Raw genomic sequence first — 20523 nt, 5'->3', positions numbered from 1 at the left:
CCAAACCTGGAAAAAGGAGACGTCTACTGATCTAAGGTAGCCACTTTGAATCCACCAGCTGTTCTTTGGATATCCTATGGGGCAGTTCTTCTCTGCCCTATAGGGTCTCTATGAGTCGGAATCAATTCGACGCCAACGGGTTTGGACTTTTTTTTTTTTTTGGTTTAGTTGGAGGGAAGCCCCGCCTCGGCCCCGCCCAGTGTTCGCCGTCCCTGTCCAGGTTGTAGTGTCTCCTCGTCTCACCCCTTCCCCTTGGGCCCCGCCCCCACGCCGTAGCGTCTCTAACCGCCATGCGCCTGCGCAGTTTACCGCAGACGCAGAAGCGGATTGTGTGGAGAGAAAGTCACAGCGAGGTGAGTTTCCGACTTTCTGGTTTAAATATGAGCTTCGCAGTACGGGTCCAACACTCGCGGGCCCGGGGGTCGCTCCGGACATTAAAGTCCCCGCACCCGCCCTTCCCACCCTCGGCGATCCGGCGCGGCGGTGAGACGTTCCAAGCCCTGGTTGCTCCGCCGCCGGCCAGGGATCCACGTTTGTTTCGGTGTAAAATCGCGCTGAGGAGGGTCCCAGCCCCGGCCTTCCTGCCCTCGGGCCGTGCATACGGCGCCTGCCGCGTCGTTTTCCTGCTTAAAATCCTTCCCTGCCCCCCGCCCGCCTGCGCAGGGTCAAGTCCTCACCGAGGAGTCTCTGGCGACATCTCTCCCCTCCCCCCTCAGTGTCGCCCCTGGAGGGCAGCGCGGGCCACCCGTCCTCTCCTGGTCCTGGAACTCTGAGACCCCACCTCTCTCCTGAGACCCCGACCTCGCAGTGACTTTTCTCATTCAAGTCGGTTTCACCCTCTTCGCTTTACAGGAGTGAGGTCGGGCGTGGATTGAAATGGGCGAAGAAATTACTGTCACCACGTTGTGCCTTTGAAAAGGAACATTTAAAGTTTTGGTTTTTTTTTTTTAAATGGATTTACTTTTGCCTTAATTGATTTTTCTTTTTCAGGCTTAGTGAAAAAATGTTAGCTCACTGAATTTCAATTTTTCTCTAAATACTATAATCGTAATCTTCTGAAAATGATCTTCATGGCATTCCATAATGAGCGCATGATTTTTTTGTAAATATAATATATTCTTTTTTTTTTTTTTTTTACTTTTGACCCCAGACTTTATTTTTGTTGTTGAAATATCCAAACTGTTTTCCCTTTTAAATTGACTTTGTTCTGTTCAAATTAAGAGACCTGCATGCTTTCTACTCTTTCTCATGTATTGGAAACATTCTTGGGCACCTAGTAAATAATGTTAGGGTATTTCAGTGTATACTTTGTAGGGATGTCAGTGATCTTTTATGTTAGCAGACAAAACCTAGCAATGAACTAGTTAATTCAACATTTTTCTGTAATGAGATCTGTTAAAATAGTGAGCTGTGGTCAATTAGTGAATGTTGCCCTCAAGCCCCTCCTGTCCTCTGTGCAGATGTTGAAAGCAAGACTGGGTTGACTTGGAACCTTGTTCTAACAGCTCATCTGTTGACGATAAAGAAAAAAATTCCATTGTGCTAAAAATATATGTAACAAAACTTTTGCCAGTTGAACAATTTATATATGTAAAATTCAGTGACATGAATTGCAATCTTCATATTGTGCAATCACTATCACTCTCCTTTTCCAACTTATTCCACCACTATTAACATAAACTCAGTGTCCCCTAAACAGTAACTCCACCTCTCCCCCTCCATCCCACCCTGGGTAGCCACTAATAAGCTTTAGTTTGTATATATTTACCCATTTCATATAAATGAGATCATACAGTATTTGTCCTTTTAGGACTGACTGACTTCGCTCAGCATGGTGTTTTCCAAGTTTATCCATGTTGTGGCATACATCAGGACTTCATTTCTCTTTATGGCATATTAATATTCTGTGGTATGTAAATATCATGTTTATCTTTCTGTTCAGCAAAATTTAGATTGTTTCCATACCTTTTAGCTATTGTGCAAAGTGCTTTAGTGAACACTGGTATACAGGTTTCTGTCTGCGTTCTGACTTCTTCTGGGTACATACGTAGGATTGGGATTCCTGGGTCATATAAATTTGAGGATTGGCTCTTCTATTTCTGTAGGGAAGGTGGTTGGAATTTTCATGGGGATTGCATTGAATTTAGAGATTTCTTTGGGTAAAATTGATAACTCCATTGAGCCTTGCACTCCATGAACATGGAATGTCTTTCCATTTATTTAGGCCCCCTTTAGTTTGGTTTAGTAATGTTGTAGTTTTCCGTGTACAGTCTTTCACCTTGGTTAAATTTATTGCTAGGTACTTTATACTTTCTGATGCTATTATAAATGAAGTTGTTTCCTTAATTTCCTTTTCAGCTTGCTCATTGCTGATTTACAGAAACCATACTGTTTTTTGTGTGTTAACCTTGTATGCAGTCACTTTGCTGAATTCATTTGTTACCTCTAATACTTTTCTTGTGGAATCTTCGAGATTTTCTGTGTATACAATCATGTCATCTGTGAAAAGAGATAGGTTTACTTCCTCCCTCATAATTTGATGCCTTTTATTTATTTATTTCTAGTCTAATTGCTCTATCTAGGACTTCTGGTACAATGTTGAATAGCAGTGCTGAGAGTGGGCATCCCTGTCTTGTTCCTGATCTTATTGGGACAGTTTTCAGTCTTTCTCCATTGAGTATGATGTTAGCTGTGGGTTTTTCATAAATTACTTTTGTCTTGTTGAAGAAATTTGCTCAGAATTTATTACCTAAGCTGAACCCTCATTCAGTCAACAGCATATTTCACAGCTGATTACTCCCTCTTGCTGGAAACACCTTCTTCCTGGGTTTTAGGACATCACAGTATTCGTTAAATGTCTACCTTTCTGTGTATTTGTTTCATTTTTCACTTCTCACTTAGTGCCCCAGAGAGCAGTCCTTGAACCTCTTCTCTCTCTCTGCACTCATGGCCTTTCCTTGTCATCTCATGTCACAGCTTAAAACACCTTGATGTCTCCAGCCCAGACTGCTTCTCTGAACTCCAGACTCGTGTTTCCATATGACTGCTCAGCATCTCTGCTGGGGCTTCTAGAAGGTATCTCCACCTGAAAATGTACAAAAATGATCCCCTGACCTCCTGTGTTCCCCTCGAACTCTGCCAGGTCTCGGTTAAGGGCTGGTCTGACCTGAGGCTCAGGTGAACATCTTGGCATGTTTTAAAAATATAGAACACAGTACATTATTTGTAAGTGTTTTGAGTTACGATAAAAGAAAATAGATGTTATCTTAAAATGGGTGAGGAAATACATGATTTCCCAGATTCTTCTGGGGTATGGGAAAAAAATAGTTGAAGCCCCTGACCCTTCCTGTCTACTTCCCCAGGATCTCTCTGAACTCATCTTCTTACTTCCTTGCTCACTTACTCTGTTCCAACCGCACGACCATCTTTCTGGGGCCAGAATCTCTACTGACTTGGGTCCTTCACATTGCTGGTCCCACTGCCTGGAACTCCCTTGTCCCTCACATGCATCTAGGAAATATCCTTCCTTCCTCAGATCTTTCTTATATCACTTTCTCATGGAAGTCTTCTGTGACCCTGCATTCAACGTTCCAGCCGCACCCTCACCCCAACCTTGATCCGTAATGCCTGCTGTGCACTTTCCTTTCTGCTCCTGCCCCTTCCACTGTGTGGATACAGGTGACAGCACAGCCCCAGGTGACAGCAGAGCCACAGGTTGGGAGGTGTCCTGGTCTTGCCTCCTCTGAATGGGGCTCATCTTTGGCTTCACACTTCATTGCTGATGCATTTTGCAAATACATCCCTTGTGCCCCTTCCCAGAGATTCCCCTTCTAATAGTCTAGATGGGGCCTGGCTTAAAGAATGATTAAAATGGCCCAGGTGATTCTAATCTATCCAGTTTTGAGCACCAAGGTTCTGGGTCCTCCATTTCTTGGGTTGAGACCAGTCCCAGTTCCAGGGGAGGTGAGGGGGGCTCTGCTTTGCTTGGGTTTGGTATCTGGGCCATGACTGATCTGAAGGGGAGGTCATCTCACCTCATGTCTCCCTGCTGAAGCAGCAATGTGTGTGCCTCACCAGGAGGGGAAGGTGTAGAACTCAATTGTTGTTCTCCATGTAGGAGTATATTGTCCCTGAGTCCTTCCTGGGGCAGTGAGCAGCAGGGACTGTATTTCCCCATGGTGAGATCGTCTCCTTGTGTATAGTTCTGGCTCGGGAAAGGGGTGTGTGCCTTCTAATCATCTAACAGCATAATTTTTACATTCAGGATTGACTTCTCAAGACTGAGCTTGCCTGAGAAAGAAGTTCACAGAAAGAAGAGATAAAGAGGAGTTCAGAATGACTCTATCCCAGGTGACAGTCATATTCCCAGCTGGTGGCTCTGTTCTCTCCTTCCTAAAATGCTGTCCTGAGAATTTGCTCATCTTATCTGACTCTGATGTGTCCTATCTGACACGTTGGCTCACGCTCACCCAGGGCCTTCCCTCATTCCCCTCTCACCACCACACAGATTCCATCTCACCGTGACCCAGTGACATGGGACTTGTGAAGAGGCTCCATTTGGGGAACATCATCTAAAGGACTTCCCACTAGGCCTGGGTGGCAGACAGAGAATGGGCCCCATGGGGGCGGTGATGGGGGCAGCAGGGAGGGTTTAGGGGCCACATCTAGATGCCCTGTCATCTCTCTGTGGAACAACATTAAAGCAACCACACATTTATGTGCCATATTAATCTGTTGGAACAGCTGAAAATTCTGGAAAAGAAGACTTTTAATTGGAAATCTCCTCTGCCTGATTACTAATCCATTCAAAGTAAACAAGTTAATCTGTGTTACTTGTTCCATAATAGTAATGATTTGGAATAGAATGGAAAGTTTGGTAATAGACATCAGTGATAGAAGATGCTTTTTTATTCCATAATCAGTTCTACAATATGGAATCAACCAAAATGACTAACAGTAGGAATTTCTTTAAATCATTCACAACACATCTGCAGGAAAATCAAATCCCAGTTCTTACTTCTCTGATACCAAGTGTGTTGATCAATGCAAATGAATCTATTATCAGTTCTGTTCCTTTCTGTTTCACTTCTTTTTTGACACCAACTGCCCATTATTCCTGTCACCCTCACCACCTGGAGAGAGGCTAGATCTCACAAGTTAAGGACATAATCCTCCAGACTGCCACATCTGCCCTAAACTTCAGATGTCAGCTGCATTCTTGGGGACCCCTCTGAGCTTCTCTTCTGACCTGTTAGCTTCAATTCAAGGATTTGCTCTACACCCTCAGGATATCAGCTATAACCTCAGAGGGTCCCAGCTCCCCCACTTCTGACCTACTGGCTCCTGCTACTCCCTTGGTTTCGATAATTTGCTAGAATGACTCACAGAACTCATAGAAAGTTCTATCCTACAATTACAGTTGTATTATAGCAAAAAAAGATATAAATGAAGACATTCCTAGTGCGAAGTATGGAAGAGTTCCCAATGCGGAGTTTCCAAATCCTAAATGACATGCTGCCCTCCTTTGTGTATCAGTGTCTTTTACCAACCAGGGAGCCCGTAGAGCTTCAGTGTTTAGAGCTTTTATTTAGGGTCTCATTACATAATTCAGACTCAAGTCCCTCTCCCCTGAGGTGGGTCAGTATCACAAGGTTGATATCATAAGGTGAGTCATTTCTGCCCTGGCCAGCCCCCACCCAACAATCAACTTCATTAGCATAAACTGCTAGGTTATATTTAGTCTAGAGACCTCAAAGACACTCAAGATCGGTGAAAATCCAAGGTTTTAGAAATTCTCTCTCAAGATCTAGGATAAAGACCAAATGTTTTGGGTAAAGTTAATGTAAACCCTACAGCATCCATCCCTTGGAGATCGTAGTGTTTGTTCAGGGACAAAGAGGGATTTTAGATACAAATGGTTTTTCATTTAGTCAAGAGGTAGGGACAGAACTTTGTCATCAGTGTGGATGGAGTCAAATTCTGTTTCTGCCTTTGTTATTAAATATTTTATTTTATATTTACATGATGGACATGTTTATTTTGTGATAAAACTAGAAACAATAATGCCTATAGGGAGTAAAACATAAACATTCTCTGCCGTCTCACGTTCTCCTGCATCACTCACCACCTCCATTATTAACCACTCTTGTCAGTTCCATGGCAAGACTCAGTGTAGTTCTTGGTAAAAGACATGATTTTAGAAAAAATTATTCAGTGAATATTTTGTTGTGATATTCTTCAGCTTTTGAAAATTTATACACCATATGCCTTGGAATTGTTTCATGTTAGTAAACAGAGAGATAGCTTGCTCTTTTAGATTCTCATTAGAACATTCTCATAATGAGCACACATAGGTCATTTATAATTTTTTGCTGCTACAAAGAATATCACAGTGATTACTTCTGAGTACAGAGACTTGTTTCTAGATGTCTGAGGGACCCTATGGGTTGGGTAACTTGAAAGGTGACAGTTGCATCTAGAATGCTGCATTTGTGTTTGGAAAGGTTCTGCCAAAATGCTGCAGAACATAACATCTAGTACTTATACATAGATGACTCTGGGAATTCTTTCCATTTGCTTATCCCTTTTATTGCCCGCAAAAATGAAATCCCTAGTTACACAATGGATTTCATATCCTTTGGTGAAACATTAAAATAAAACACAATTAGGGACATATAACTTGCTCAGTATTATGTGGATCTGTCACACGTCTCACATGAACCAACTTGCTTTTGTACCTTTCTCCTTTTATCATTATGTGTAAAAATAAGAACTCTCCCTTTTCCAGTTGTAAGATGTGTATTTTTGGTTTGTTTTACAGGAACTGTTGACATTCAGAGATGTGGCCATAGAATTTTCTCAGGAGGAGTGGGACTGTCTGGACCCTACTCAGAGGACTTTGTACAGAGATGTGATGTTGGAGAACTACAGGAACCTGGTCTCCCTGGGTGAGCATAACTTCCCTCCAGAAGTCAGGATCCACCCTGTGTGTCTTTGCATTTTCCCTGTGAATCTCTTGGAAGCCCCTGCTCTGCTGTATGGTCTTTGAAATCTCTGCTCTTACGGCAGAGATGGAAGTTGGTTCAGAAATGAAAAGTTTTATAATATGGCATCAGAACTTTAGCCTTCCCCTTTTTTTTAGATGATCTGCCCATTTCATTCTAGGTCATTGCTGATTCCATGCCTTAAATAAGTACAAAAACTTACGACCAACTTGTAATATACCCAAGTGTCTGCTTTACTTCAGTGCTTTTAATTGAGTAGTTCTTGGAAGAGAGCTAGATGTCTACATATTTAACACATTCCCTAAGTATTCCAAAGGAGGCAGTAAATGAATGAATGTTTGAAATACTTTTCTAGAGACATCTGTGCTATTCTAAGTTGAACAAATGGCTTGGATTATGTTCTGCAAAAACCACAGCACATCATGTTCGTTTTTTCTGATAAGCAGGAGTCTCTCCATCTGAGATGAATATTATTTGCATTTTGAAGAAGGAGACAGAGCCCTGGACTGTGGAGAAGACGATGAAACTAGCAAATAACTCAGGTAGGTGGGAAAGTATCAAGATCTGAACATAGATGTGTTAGTTTCTTAGAGCTGCTATAACAGAAACATCGCTAATGTGTAACTCTAATAAGCAAAAATATATTTTCTCATAGTTCAGAATGCTAGAAGTTCAAATTCAGGGCGTTGACTGTATGGGAAAGCTTTTTGTCTGCTCTAGGTGAAGGTCACTCTCTCTTTTCAGCTTCTGTTCTCAGAACCTTGGTAATTTTTATGTTGTGTGTATCTTCTGTCTGTCTGGCCTAGCTTTCTTCTGTGCCAGATATGTTCATTTATATCTCAAAAAGTGATTAGCTTAAGATACACTGACATGGCCTCATTAACATAACAAACAAATCCCTATTCCCCAGTGAGATTACATCCACAGGTATAAAGGTAAGGATTTATAACACATAATTTTGGGGGAACACAATTCAATCCATAACAATTGGTAAGAGGTCAGATGGTTAGAGAAGAAACCACACCATCAAATATGTTTTGAGCAAACTCCCCCAAGGGAAAAATGCAAGTTTATTTCTTGTGAACTCTCAGGAAATTTTTCTTCCCTGCTCTCCCCGGCACCTCACGTACTGTTCTCTTCAGACGTGTAAAAGGTCCTCCTCCAGTGGTACCGCAATTCAAGCAGGGACAAAAATGTCTTTATTATGACCTCCAACATGCTGTTATCTGGTCACTACGACATCTTTGGTGCCATGGTTTTGATAGGGACGAGGAGGGCTGTTTCAAAGAGGTGTTCTTGCTCCCCTTGGTTTCTCCTTCTGTGCTTGATTTCATGTGATCCTCAGTTCTCAGTTCATACAGGTCATAAGCTGAGGTCTGCTTCTTCCTGAAGCATCTGTCCAGATTCCGTGGTCACTGGAGACCTTCTGAGGAGATGGCAAAGCATTGCTGTGTATTCCATTGCAGATGAGGCCCCAGGAAATTGCAAAGGACTTCACCAGATGTCTCTGAGTGTTCAGGCCCCAAAGACATTTCTTGACTCCTCTTTCTCTATACTTCAAGAGTGTGTATAACAGCAGGGTATGATGGGACTTCTAAGATTGTTACTCAGCAGTACTGTAAAGACAGCACACAGATCCTCTTTTTCAACCCAGTCCTACATGGGAACCTTATCTCTGTCTTTCATATTCTCAGCTTGTGTTTGTGAGCAGAGCACACAGCGCCTTCTCAAGGACCCTACCAATTCTGATACCCTTTCTTTACTCCCATATCTTATATTTTTCTCCTTCTTTGAGCTCTCTACATAAACTGCAATGTTGAAAACCCTTGGTTCTTGAATTTGTATTCTCCTAAGTTTATGTCATTTTTCCCTGAAACTTGCTATTGAAGTATACATTCTGAGAGTCTGAAATGTCACCCTCCTTTTTCTGCTATGACAACCTACCCTTTAGGAATGGTCAACTTGAGGTGGATTTCTCCAAGGAGGGGCATTACTGGGACACAGAAAATTCTTAAAGGAAAACACTTTGACTAGTATGTATCAATATTATCCTGCTAAATACAGAAGTACCTCTTGAAACCAATGAGTAGAATGTTCATCATGTCTTGGAATGCTGAGATAGAAAGTATTACAAGAGCCTGATTGATAAGTCATTCCCAGTGTGTAATCTAGCATCAGGGCCTGTCTACCATTCAGGAGGAGGAATGAAAATCGGAATCAGCACAAAGCTGGTTCCTCTGAGGTGGAGGTTAGACATATGTCTACTCTCTGATTTTTTCACTATTTCTCACACTGGCCATCCCCTCAGTGGCACTTTACTTCTTTGCTGGGTTTGATAATTTGTTGCATTGGCCACACAGAACTCAGACCATACTCATAGTCACATGGTTTATTGAGGAAGTAACAGATTACAATTTAGGATCAGGATCAATTTGGAAGTAACATTTGCACGATTAATTGAATCAGTGACTACCACGATTGATTGCATCATGCCCCTCATCCTTCCTGAAGTTATTTGCAAGGTGTAGTCTTTGGGGCTTCCAATACATTTGCACCTATTTGAATGTTGCCTGGCTATTTCAGTAAAACAAAGTCACCTTTTTGCTCAAAAAATTCCAAGGACTGTTTTTGGGACCCAGAGACAAAAGGCAAAATCCAGTTGTTTGTCCCACACAGGGGTAGGAATTGATCTTAGGGAGAACATTGTCCATATGTACAACCTCATACCTTTGAGGCTTTTGACCAAATTTTTGTTCATGCTACATTATTCATCCCATGTGTGTGCCATTGTTCATTCTCCTTCAGCAAATACTCTTTGGATGCATCCTATTGAAGGAACTTATGAGGTTGAATGATGCCTACTTTTTTTTTTTTTTTTTGGTAGTTTAAGTGAAAGTTTACAATTCAGGTTAGTCTCTCATACAAAAATTTATACTTACATTGTTATGTAATTGCTCTCCCTGTACCGTGACAGCGCACTCCTCCTTTCTACCCCTGATTTCCCGTGTCCATTCAACCAGCTCCTGACCCTCTCTGCCTTCTCATCTCACCTCTGGACAGAAACTGCCCATTTAGTATCTACTTGAGCTAAGAAGCATATTCTTCATGAGTACCATTTTATGTCCCATAGTCCAGTCTAATCTTTGTGTGAAGAGTTGGCCTTGGGCATAGTTTTAGTTCTGGGTTGACAGAGTCCAGGGGCCATGCTGTCTGGGGTTCCTCCAGTCTCAGACCATTTAGTCTGGTCTTTTTACTAGAATTTGAGTTCTGCACACCATCTGTCTCCTGCTCCATCAGGGACTCTCTGTTGTGTTCCCTGTCAGGGTGATCATTGGTGGTAGCTGGGCACCAACTAGTTCTTCTGGTCTTAGGATAATGCAGTCTCTGGTTTATGTGGCCCTTTCTGTCTCTTGGGCTAATACTTTCCTTGTGTCTTTGGTGTTCTTCATTCTCCTTTACTCCAGGTGGGTTGATGCCTACATTTTTTTTTAACTCTACTGTAATTTGTTTTACTCATTTGTACTACTGCTACCTTCATCTTGTAATTTTTCATATTTTATAATTCAATTTCTTTTTTATTAATCATTTCACAGATAAGAATCAACATAAGTCCAATCCCTAAAACATAAAGATGGATCAAATCCCCAATTTCCCAATTCCTCATCCTCTGTGACACTGTCTGCCCACGAGGCACTCCCTGTTTCTGCCCCTACTCCCCGGAGCTAGATCACAGCTCACAAGTTAAAAGAACACTGTCCTTCAGATTGCCAAATAAGCAGATACCTAATGCAAATTTGGGAGTCCACATGACACCCTTTTACCTGCTGGCCACAAATTTCAGGTTTTTCCTCTCCATGTTCCACGTGACAGCCACAAGCTCGAGGGCCTTCCTTGGGCTCCCTCACTTCATCTGCTTGCTGTCACTATTCCTTTGGGTTTGGTAACTCCCTTGAGTGACACACAGAACTCGCAGAAAGTACTATATTTAGAATTACAGATTTACTATAGCAATAGAATACAAATCAGGAAGGGACTCCTTGTCGAGGATTGAGATGATTCATAACGTGAAGGTTCCATATCCCCAGGAGGAAGTGTCACCCTCTTTTTACCAACCAGGAAGCTCTCGTAGCCTTTGCGTTCAGAGTCTTTATTGGTCTTGTGATGAACTCATGATTGAGGCCTGCTTGTGATAACGTTAAGTTGTGCCTCCTGAAATTAGTTGATATTGGGCTGGTCTTTGTGGTCTGGCCAGCCCCCACCTATTAGCACAAACCCTCAGGCATGGTCTGCAGGTTTTACATAAGGAAGTCACTTCAATTACTTAGGAAATGCCAAAGGTTACTTCTCAGGGACCAAAGTCAAAAGCCAAATTTTTTTTTTTGATTAGGTGATTCATTATGGCACAATTATCAATATGTTTTGATGATACTTTTACTGTTCTGTTTTATATCTGCAATTTGTGGTGCTATGGGATCCAGGAATGAGTATTATCTATTTACAACAAGAGTTCCTACATGAGGGTTGAGGGTTATTAAGGCTTAACAGCTGTTTCCCCAAATCCTGTAAAACCTCCAGAATTTTGTTTAGAAAGTTAATCCTTTTATTCTTGTTTCTCCTGACTTAGTACCTGTTTTTATTTTCTTAGTATTATTTCTTTAGCTGAATATATTTCAAAAGTCAGGTGTCTTCAATATATTTTCTTTTTCTCAAACTGGGTACCCCCTCCAGATTAGAATTATTTGTAATTCTACAGACTATTAATTTTGTATTTTTGTGGTTACTTACTAAGTACCTGCCACCTTTATAATGGCTTATTGGATTGTTTTATGTACTAATTTTCATTATGATGTTTCAGTGTTGGTTTTTCAGTATCCATTATGGAATATAACTATAATGCACCAGCTGTAAATGTTGCAAAATGACTATTCTGCATGGGTACAGATAGTTTTTTAAACTGGTGTTTGAAAGATTATTTCATTCTTCTTATAATAGTGTTTTCTTAAATTCTTCCTGATTATACCTCAGCTTTTTTTTGTTTTACAATTCTGAATTGCTATTTATTGATCTTATTCATGAGATAACTTTACAGTGGATTACTTACCATTACATTATATTGGTCTATGTTTTAGCGTTTATCTTTGTACAATAATTATGCAACATGTATTAATCTTCTTCATATATGAGGCAACCACATATCTACACCAAGTAGTATATGCTTTAGGATGGTGGTTGTAAAAATGGCCTGGTAGTGCTGACATCAGACCTTCTTGTCTAACTTTAGAGTGGGGAGAGATAATTACCATCAGCATCAGCCTAAGGCTGATTTCTGTGGGGTGAAGGTCAAACATACCTCCACTCTCCAACCTTTTTAGCAATTCTGACACATCACTCTCAGCTTCTCTGCTGGGTTCAATAATTCCTTGCAGTGGTTACACAGAACTCACAGACCATACTCACAATTAATGGGGCTTATTAGGGAAGTTACAGGTTACAATTTGGGATCAGGATCAACTTGGAAGTAACAGGAACAACTCAGAATACATTTTTTCCATCAGGATAGCTTCCAGCCTCTCATCTCCTCCATTGTACCCACAGGCAGGCAGGCCTCGCTCTCAGGCCATACCTGCCCCTGGCCCTCATTCTCGCCCCCTGCCACCAGCCCTGCCCAGGCCTGGCCTCTGCCCTATTCAGGCATGTATCACAGCTCTGTAGCTCTCATGATAAATGCCTGGAGGTACCCCACTCCACAGGAAGGCTCTTGCCTGAAGGTGCTCAGCTCTCTCGCTTGTGGGCCGGGAAGCACACTGTGCCATCTCACACCTGTCTCTTTGTTCTACTGCAGTCATTTCTCTGCTGCTTTACTCTGCCGTGCTTCCTGCCACTTCTCGCCTTCTTGCGCAGCTTCCTCCTACAGTATTATTAAGCTCCCTTTCTCTCTCTCTCTCCTGGGTCTAGATGGTTCTTAGCACAGGGACTCCGGGTCCAAAGGATGCATTCCACTCCTGGCTCCTCTTGCTGCTAGTGAGGTCCCACCCCAGCCTCTGGAATTGGCTCCTTTTAAACCTAGTGGGATAGCAAACCTGACCAGTCCCTGCAAGGGCTTCATACACCTTATTTGCATAGTTCCAGCAGTAATTTTGTGGGAATTAGAAGACCATGTCTAGAAAAGCCATATAAAGGTGATTCATCGCACCACCAAAAAAAAACCAAACCCCTTGTCCTCAAGTCAATTCTGAATCATAACAACCCTATAGGACAGAGTAGAACTGCCCCATAGCATTTCCACGGAGTGGTTCATGGATTCGAACTGCCAACCTCTTGGTTAGGAACCAAGCTCTTAACTACTGCACCACCAGGGCTCCCATCGCATTACAAATACTGCATCTCCTAGGGCTCGTTCTTATTAGTTGCTGTCGAGCTGGTTCTAACTCATGGCAACCTTCTGTATAACAGAATGAAACATTGCTCAGTCCTGCACTATCCTTACAGTCATTGGTATGTTTGAGCCCATTGTTGAAACTATTGATGCCAGTCTGTCTCATTAAGTGTTTCCCTTGTTGCATCCAGGATAAGAAAGCCCCCTTCTCAGGCCAAATGCATCTGATGGAAATCTTAGAATCCTACTATTCTGTTCGCAACTGTAAGGATATAACAAATTCCCACTTTCTACTTCTCCATTCATTTCTGACACCAGGTACTCAAAAAGCACTTGTCTCTCTGATGCCAGCCATCTGGGATTAGGTCAGATCTCACTAGTTAAAAGGACGCTGTCCTTCAGACTGCCAGATAGGCAGATGCCAGCTGCAAGCTCAGGAATACACACAACACCCTTACTTCTGACATGGTTGCTGGATTCAACTTTGGGGTTTTTCCATTACCCCTTCAGGATGTCAGCAGCAAGCTCGTTGGCCTTCTCCGGACTCCCTCACTTTCACCTGGTGGCTCATACTTCTCCTTTGGGTTCGATAATTCGCTGGAACAAAGTACAGAATTCATGGAAATTGCTATACTCATGATTACAGATTTATTATGTCACAGGATCCACATAAAGAAGAAGCATATGGAATGAGGTATGGGAGGGTCCCCAATGCGGAGCTTCCATGTCCCCTAAAGGGCACACTATCCCCCAATTATATCGATATCTTTCACCCATTATGAAGCTAATGGAATGTACATGTTCAGAGGCTTTATTGGCATCATTACGTAGTCATGATTAAGGCCTCATTGCATGCAGATGATTTATTGAATCATGTCTTACTCCCTTCCTGATCAGCAACATGGTCGTCTTTCTGGCTTGGCCAGTCCCCATTCATTTGGACAAATCCTCAGGTAATAGTCCTTAGACCTAGTTAACGAAAGACACTTCACTCACTTGGAAAATTCCAAGGGTAACTATCACTAACTGACCACAAAAGCCACATTGCTACTGATTACTTCATATTCGTTTTTGCTGACCCTCTACCAAACTGGATGTCGTTTTAGGGAAATTGGTGTTTCCTGATGATGTGTCCAAAGTCAGCAAGATGTTGTGCCATCCTCACTTCTAAGGATCATTTTGGCTGCACTTTCCCCAAGACTGATTTATTTGTTCTTCGGTAGTCCCTGGTACATTCAATATTCTTTGCCAACATTGCAATTCAAATGTGTCGGTTCTTTTTCCATCTTTATCAGTGTCCAGCTTTCCCATGCATATGAGGTGATTAAAAAGACCATAGATTGGTCACGTGCGCCTTAGTCATCAAAGTAACATGTTTGTTTTTTAACACTTTAAAAGAGGTCTTCTGCTTCAGCTTTTCCCGATGCAATTTGTCATTTGATTTCTTGACTTCTTCTGCTTCCATGGACATTGATTGTTGATCCAATTAGAATTGAAATCCTTGATAACTTCAATGTGTCATTTGTCATGATGTGGTTTATTGATCCAGTTGTAAGGAGTTTTGTTTTGTTTTTATGTTCAATTGTAATCCATACTGAAGCCCGTAGTCTTTACCTTCATCAGTAAGTGCCTGTAGTCATTTTCACTTTCAGCAAGCAAAGTTGTATCATCTACATATCACAGGTTGTTAATGAGTCTTCCTCCAATCCTAATGCCTGGTTCTTCTTCATATAGTCCAGTTTTGGATTATTTGCTCATTTTACAGATTGAATATGTAAGGTGAAAGAATACAACCTTGCCACGCACCTTTTCCTGTTTGAATCTACATAAGGTCCCCTTATTCTTTTTGAATGACCGCCTCTTGATCCATGTACAGGTTCCCTATGTGCATAATTAAGTGTTCTGAGCTTACATTTTGGTCACGGTATGTATAATTTGTTATCATCCGCACAATCTAATGCCATTGCGTAGTCAGTAAAACAGGTAAATGTCTTATATTACCTGATTTGGATCAAAAGCCATCTGATATTGACAGTGATACCCCTCATTCCATATCCTCTTCTGAATGCGGCTTAAATTTCTGGCAGTTCCCTGTCAATGTATAGCTGCAGCCAGTTTTCAATTATCTTCAGCAGAATTTTGCTAGCATGTGATATTAATGATTTTGTTTGATAATTTCTGCATTCTGTTTGAATGGGCAGAAATATGGATCTGGGCCAGTTGGTTGACCAAGAGTTGTCATTCACATTTCTTCACATAGCTGGTAAGTGTATCCAGCATTGCATCTGCTTGTTAAAGCATCTTAATTGGTATTTCATCAATTCCTGGAGCCTTGTTTTTTCCATTGGTGCTTTCAGTGCAGCTTGAAGATTTTCGTTTAGTAATAGTGGTTCTTGATCATATGCTACCTCCTGAAATGGTTGCATGTTCAAGAAGTCTTTTTGGTACACTGACTCTGTATATTGCTTCCATCTTTTGTTAATGCTTTCTGCATTAATTTTTTACCCATAGAATTCTCCTGTAATTTAACTCGAGGCATGAATTTTCAGTTTTTTCACCTTGACAGTTCCGATTTTGTTCTTCTCTTTTGGTTTTCTAACTCAAGGTTTTTGCATGTTTCATTATTATACTTTACCTTGTCTTCTTGAGTCTCCCTCTGAAATATTCTGTTCTGCATTTTTACTTCATTATTTCTTCTGTTCACTTTTGCTCCTCTGTGCTTAAGAGCAAGTTTCAGAGACTTATAGCATCCATTTTGGTCTTTTTTTTCTCTCCTCTATTTTCAGTGACTGTTTACTTTCTTCATTTTTGATGTCATCTTGCAACTCTTTGATCATTGGTCATTAGTGTTCACTGCATCAAATTTGTACTTGAAATGGTCTCTAAATTCATGTGGGATGTATTCAAGGTTGTACTTTGGTTCTTGTAGTTGCTTTGATTTTCTTTAGTTCGATATGAACTTGCATTTATGGTGTTTTCCACATTTGGTGTCTGACTTCGTTCTGATTGATAATATTGAGTTGCTTTCATAATGTCCACAGATGCAGTTGATTTGATTCCTGTGTAATACATCTGGTGAGGTCCATGTATATAGTTGTCAGTTTTGTTGTTTTCAATGAACAAGTCATTCTCGCAGAAATCTATCATGCTATCTCCAGCCCAGAAATCTATCATGCTGTCTCCAGCATCATTCCTGTCAGCAATTTCATATTTTCCATCTACTGTGTCTTCTTATTTATTTACAACTTTTGCATTCCAATCACCATTAATTATCCACACATCTTGATTACACGTCGGTTAAATTTCAGACTGCAGCATTTTGTAACCATCTTCAGTTTCCTCATCTTTGTCACTCCTGATTGATGTGTAAATTTGAATAATAGCTGTATTAACTCCTCTTCCTTGTAGGCATATAGATATTAATCTATTACTGACAGCATTGTACTTCAGGAAAGATATTAAAACATTCTCTTTGACAATAAGTACAATGCCATTTTCCTTTAATTATTTGTTCCTGCACAGTAGACCATATGATTGTCAGAATCAGAATGGCCAATATCAGTCCATTTCTACTTGATAATGTCTAGGACATCTATCTTCAAACGTTCTATTTCATTTTTGATGACTTTCAGTGTTTTTGATTCATACTTGGTACACTCAATGTTCCAATTAGTAATGGATGTTTGCAGCAGTTACTTACCATTTAGAGTCATGCCATATAAGCAAATGAAGGTCACAAAGGCTCTACCCTGCTTGTGTCATTAAGATTGACTCTAATTTGAGGAGGCAGGACTTCCTTAGTCATAATTTGAGTGCTTTCTACCTCAAGAGGCTCATCTTCCAGCACTAATCTCTGAGAATATTCTGTTACTCATGAGATTTTTATCAGTTGATTTTAGAAATAGATCACCAGGCCCTGCTTCCTAGTCTCTCTTAGTCTTGAAATTATACTGACTGTTGGCCACCTTGGGTAACCCTGTTGTTATTTGAAATACAGGTAGCATAGCTTCCACCCTCATAGACACACACCATCCACCACAGAATGCCACCATCTGTTTTTCTTAGGGCTTACGTTCTTTACCTAGCATGAGTGGTATGGTGATATGTATTTAAAACTTGTCTTCCCTTAAAATGATATGAATTACATACAATCATCCTTTCTTTATTGACAAACCCTATTAAATTTGTGTTCCTAAACATTTGAAGACCATAGTGGAGAAGGTTCAAAATTATCTTTATTACAAGTATTCTTGTTGGTCTAAATTATGTTTTGGGTTATAAAATATTTTCCAACTGTTGTTAATAGGAAGCTTATGACTCTTTATATTTTCTAGATGTCTTTTCTCCATGTGTGATCACAGAATTATCACCAAAAGAGATCATTGATAAAGGAGAATTATTCCAGAGAGTGATTTTGGAAAGAAACGAAAGCCATGGCATCAAGGATTTTCACTTCAGTCAAGTCAGGGGAAATATGCATGAGTTTGAGAGTCAGTGGAGGGACGATGAAGGAAATAACAATGGAGTGACTACAGCCTGTAACGAAATTTTCTCTGTCAGAGATCAACATGTTAAAAGACATGCAGGAAATGAGTATATGACATGTTTTAAAAATACGATTGAATTAAGCTTTCAGTCCCATGTGTATGAAATGCAGAAATTTCACACTGGAGAGAAAATATATGAATGTCATCAACTGGAGACATCTATCAACATTGGATCTGCAGTTCCATCCCTTCAAAGAATTCCTCCCAGTTTCCAAAGGAACATTTCCAATGAATGCAGGGAGGTTTTCATGCATCCTTCATGGTTTCTACAACACCAGAAAACCCACAGCAGAGAAAAACCTTACAAATGTAACGAATGTGGCAAAACCTTTAACTGGGGCTCTAACCGCAATAAACATCAGAGAATCCATACTGGGGAGAAACCATATAAATGTAATATATGTGGCAAGGTCTTTACTCAACGTTCAAGCCTTAAAAGTCACCAGATAATTCATAGTAGAGAGAAACCTTACCAATGTAATGAATGTGGTAAGGAATTTATCCGAAAATTAAGTCTAATTGAACATCAGCGAACTCACAGTGGAGAGAAACCTTACAAATGTAATGAATGCGGTAAGGCTTTTACCCGAAAATCAGGTCTTTTGAAACATAAAAAAATTCATACTGGAGAGAAACCTTACAAATGTAATGAATGTGGCAAGAATTTTAGCAGTCCATCAGTCCTTTGGAATCATAAGAAAATTCATACTGGAGAGCAAAAGTACAAATGCAATGAATGTGGAAAAGCCTTTAAGTGGGGCTCAAATCTAACTAGGCATCAGAGAATCCATACTGTTGGAAAACCATATAAATGTGATACATGTGACAAGGCCTTTAGTCATCCTGCAAGCCTCATAGCTCATCAGAGATGTCATACTGGAGAAAGACCTTTCAAATGTATTGAATGTGGTAAAGCTTTTACCCAGAAATCAGGTCTTGTGGAACATCAGCGAACTCATAGTAAAGAGAAACCTTACAAATGTAATGAATGTGGTAAGAGTTTTGGCAGTCGATCAGTCTTTCGGAAACATAAGATAATTCATACTGGAGAGAGTCCTTATAAATGTATTGAATGTGGTAAGGCTTTTTCTGAAAGATTAAGACTTGAGGAACATCAAAGAATTCATAGTGGAGAGAAACCTTACAAGTGTAATGAATGCGGTAAGGCTTTTACCCGAAAATCAGGTCTTTTGGAACACCAACAAGTTCATGGAGAGAAACCTTACAAATGTAAAGAATGTGATAAGTCTTTTACCCGAAAATCAGGCCTTTTGGAACATCAGCGGTTTCATAATGGAGAGAAATTTTATCAAAGTAGTGAATATGGCAGTGCTTTTTACAGTCCATCAGTCCTTTGGGATCATAACAACATTCATACTGAAGAGGAAGATTACAGATGCAATGAATGTGGAAAATACTTTAAGTGGGGCTCAAATCTCACTAGGCATCAGAGAATTCATACTGGAGAAAAACGATATAAATGTAACATATGTGACATGGGCTTTATTCGTCGTGAAGGCCTTACAGCTCATCAGAGAATTCATGCTGGAGAGAATAATTACAAATACACTGAATGTGGGAAAGCCTTTAACTGGGGTTCAAAACTCACTGAACATCAGAGAATTCATACTGTAGAGAAACCTTAGAAATGTTGTGAGTGTGATAAGGCTTTGCCCAAAGATCAAATCTTGTGGAGTTTCAGAAAATTCGTAGTAATGAGAAACCTTTCCAATCTAATAAGTAGCATGACAAGCCTTTACGTGGGGGTCAATCCTCATTAAACATTACATTATATACTAGAATGCAGTGTATATGGCAAGGTCACTATGCCAAATTAACAATTTACAAATCATCTGAGACTTCATAATGGTTAAACCTTGCAGATGTAAATAATTTGGTAAAACGGTTAATTCTCACAATGGACCAGACGTCAGAATTCATACTACGGAGAACTGTCTAGTCCGTAATAATCAACATGAGATGTTACATTCGACAATGTAATTAAATGTTACAATTTGATAAATCTCATGAGATTATGTGTGTCAAGGAGGAAGGACGTGGAAAGATCCATTTCTTTCATTAATAAACTTCTAGTTGAGATTTTTTGAAATTGCTACATTACAATTTGTTATTTTCTACTTGAAGTTTGAAATCTGTTGCTGTAAGAATAACTCCAAATAAAAGAACCAGCACAAAGCCAATTCCTACAGGCCAAGTGCAGATATATCCCAGATTTCCACATTTTACAAGCTGCTGTACCACTCCGTCTCTACCACCAGCCACTCTCCATACCCTTCAGCACTCTTCCCTCCCATTTGTATTCAGCAATTAGCTGCAAAGTCTCACAGAACTCAGGAACTGTACTTACAGTTAAGTGGTTTATTAAGGAAGTGACAGGATCAACAGGCTACAACTTGGGATCAGGATCAGGAAGCATGTAGGCAAAGTCTGGAAGACTTCTCTGATGTTGAGAGCACATCCCTTCTTTCAGTGCAGACAGCTCTGTAAGCTCCTCTAGGCTGCTCAAGCAAGCAGGCCTCTCTGCCATGTATGCCTTCCCTGCCATGCGTGTCCCCCCCACCATGCGTGCTCCCCT

The 20523-nt window shown here is 40.6% G+C and overlaps 1 protein-coding gene across 2 annotated transcripts; it reads left to right on the top strand.

Moving 5' to 3' along the window:
* Positions 1-311: 311 nt before the first annotated feature.
* On the top strand, positions 312-20151 carry LOC111818980 (zinc finger protein 160-like). 2 transcript variants are annotated; one of them, XM_023736388.1, is made up of 5 exons: positions 312-353; positions 4265-4350; positions 6821-6947; positions 7451-7546; positions 17715-20151. In XM_023736388.1, the coding sequence occupies exons 2-5, from the start codon at positions 4336-4338 to the stop codon at positions 19571-19573; spliced, it is 2097 nt and encodes a 698-aa protein (XP_023592156.1). In that variant the 5' UTR covers positions 312-353; positions 4265-4335; the 3' UTR covers positions 19574-20151. The 2 variants fall into 2 exon arrangements, with proteins under 2 accessions (XP_023592156.1, XP_023592157.1); XM_023736389.1 differs by lacking the exons at positions 312-353; positions 4265-4350; positions 6821-6947; positions 7451-7546 and adding an exon at positions 14016-14074.
* Positions 20152-20523: the final 372 nt, after the last annotated feature.

The sequence above is a fragment of the Trichechus manatus genome, unplaced genomic scaffold (assembly GCF_000243295.1).
Source record: "Trichechus manatus latirostris isolate Lorelei unplaced genomic scaffold, TriManLat1.0 scaffold00087, whole genome shotgun sequence".
Lineage (NCBI taxonomy): Eukaryota > Metazoa > Chordata > Mammalia > Sirenia > Trichechidae > Trichechus > Trichechus manatus.
This window is presented reverse-complemented; position numbering and strand designations above follow the sequence as displayed.

Coding starts and splice junctions, on each gene's coding strand:
- LOC111818980 (XM_023736388.1), top strand. Junction 6,948..7,450: donor CAGGAACCTGGTCTCCCTGG/GTGAGCATAACT, acceptor TCTGATAAGCAG/GAGTCTCTCCATCTGAGATG. Junction 7,547..17,714: donor GAAACTAGCAAATAACTCAG/GTAGGTGGGAAA, acceptor TATATTTTCTAG/ATGTCTTTTCTCCATGTGTG.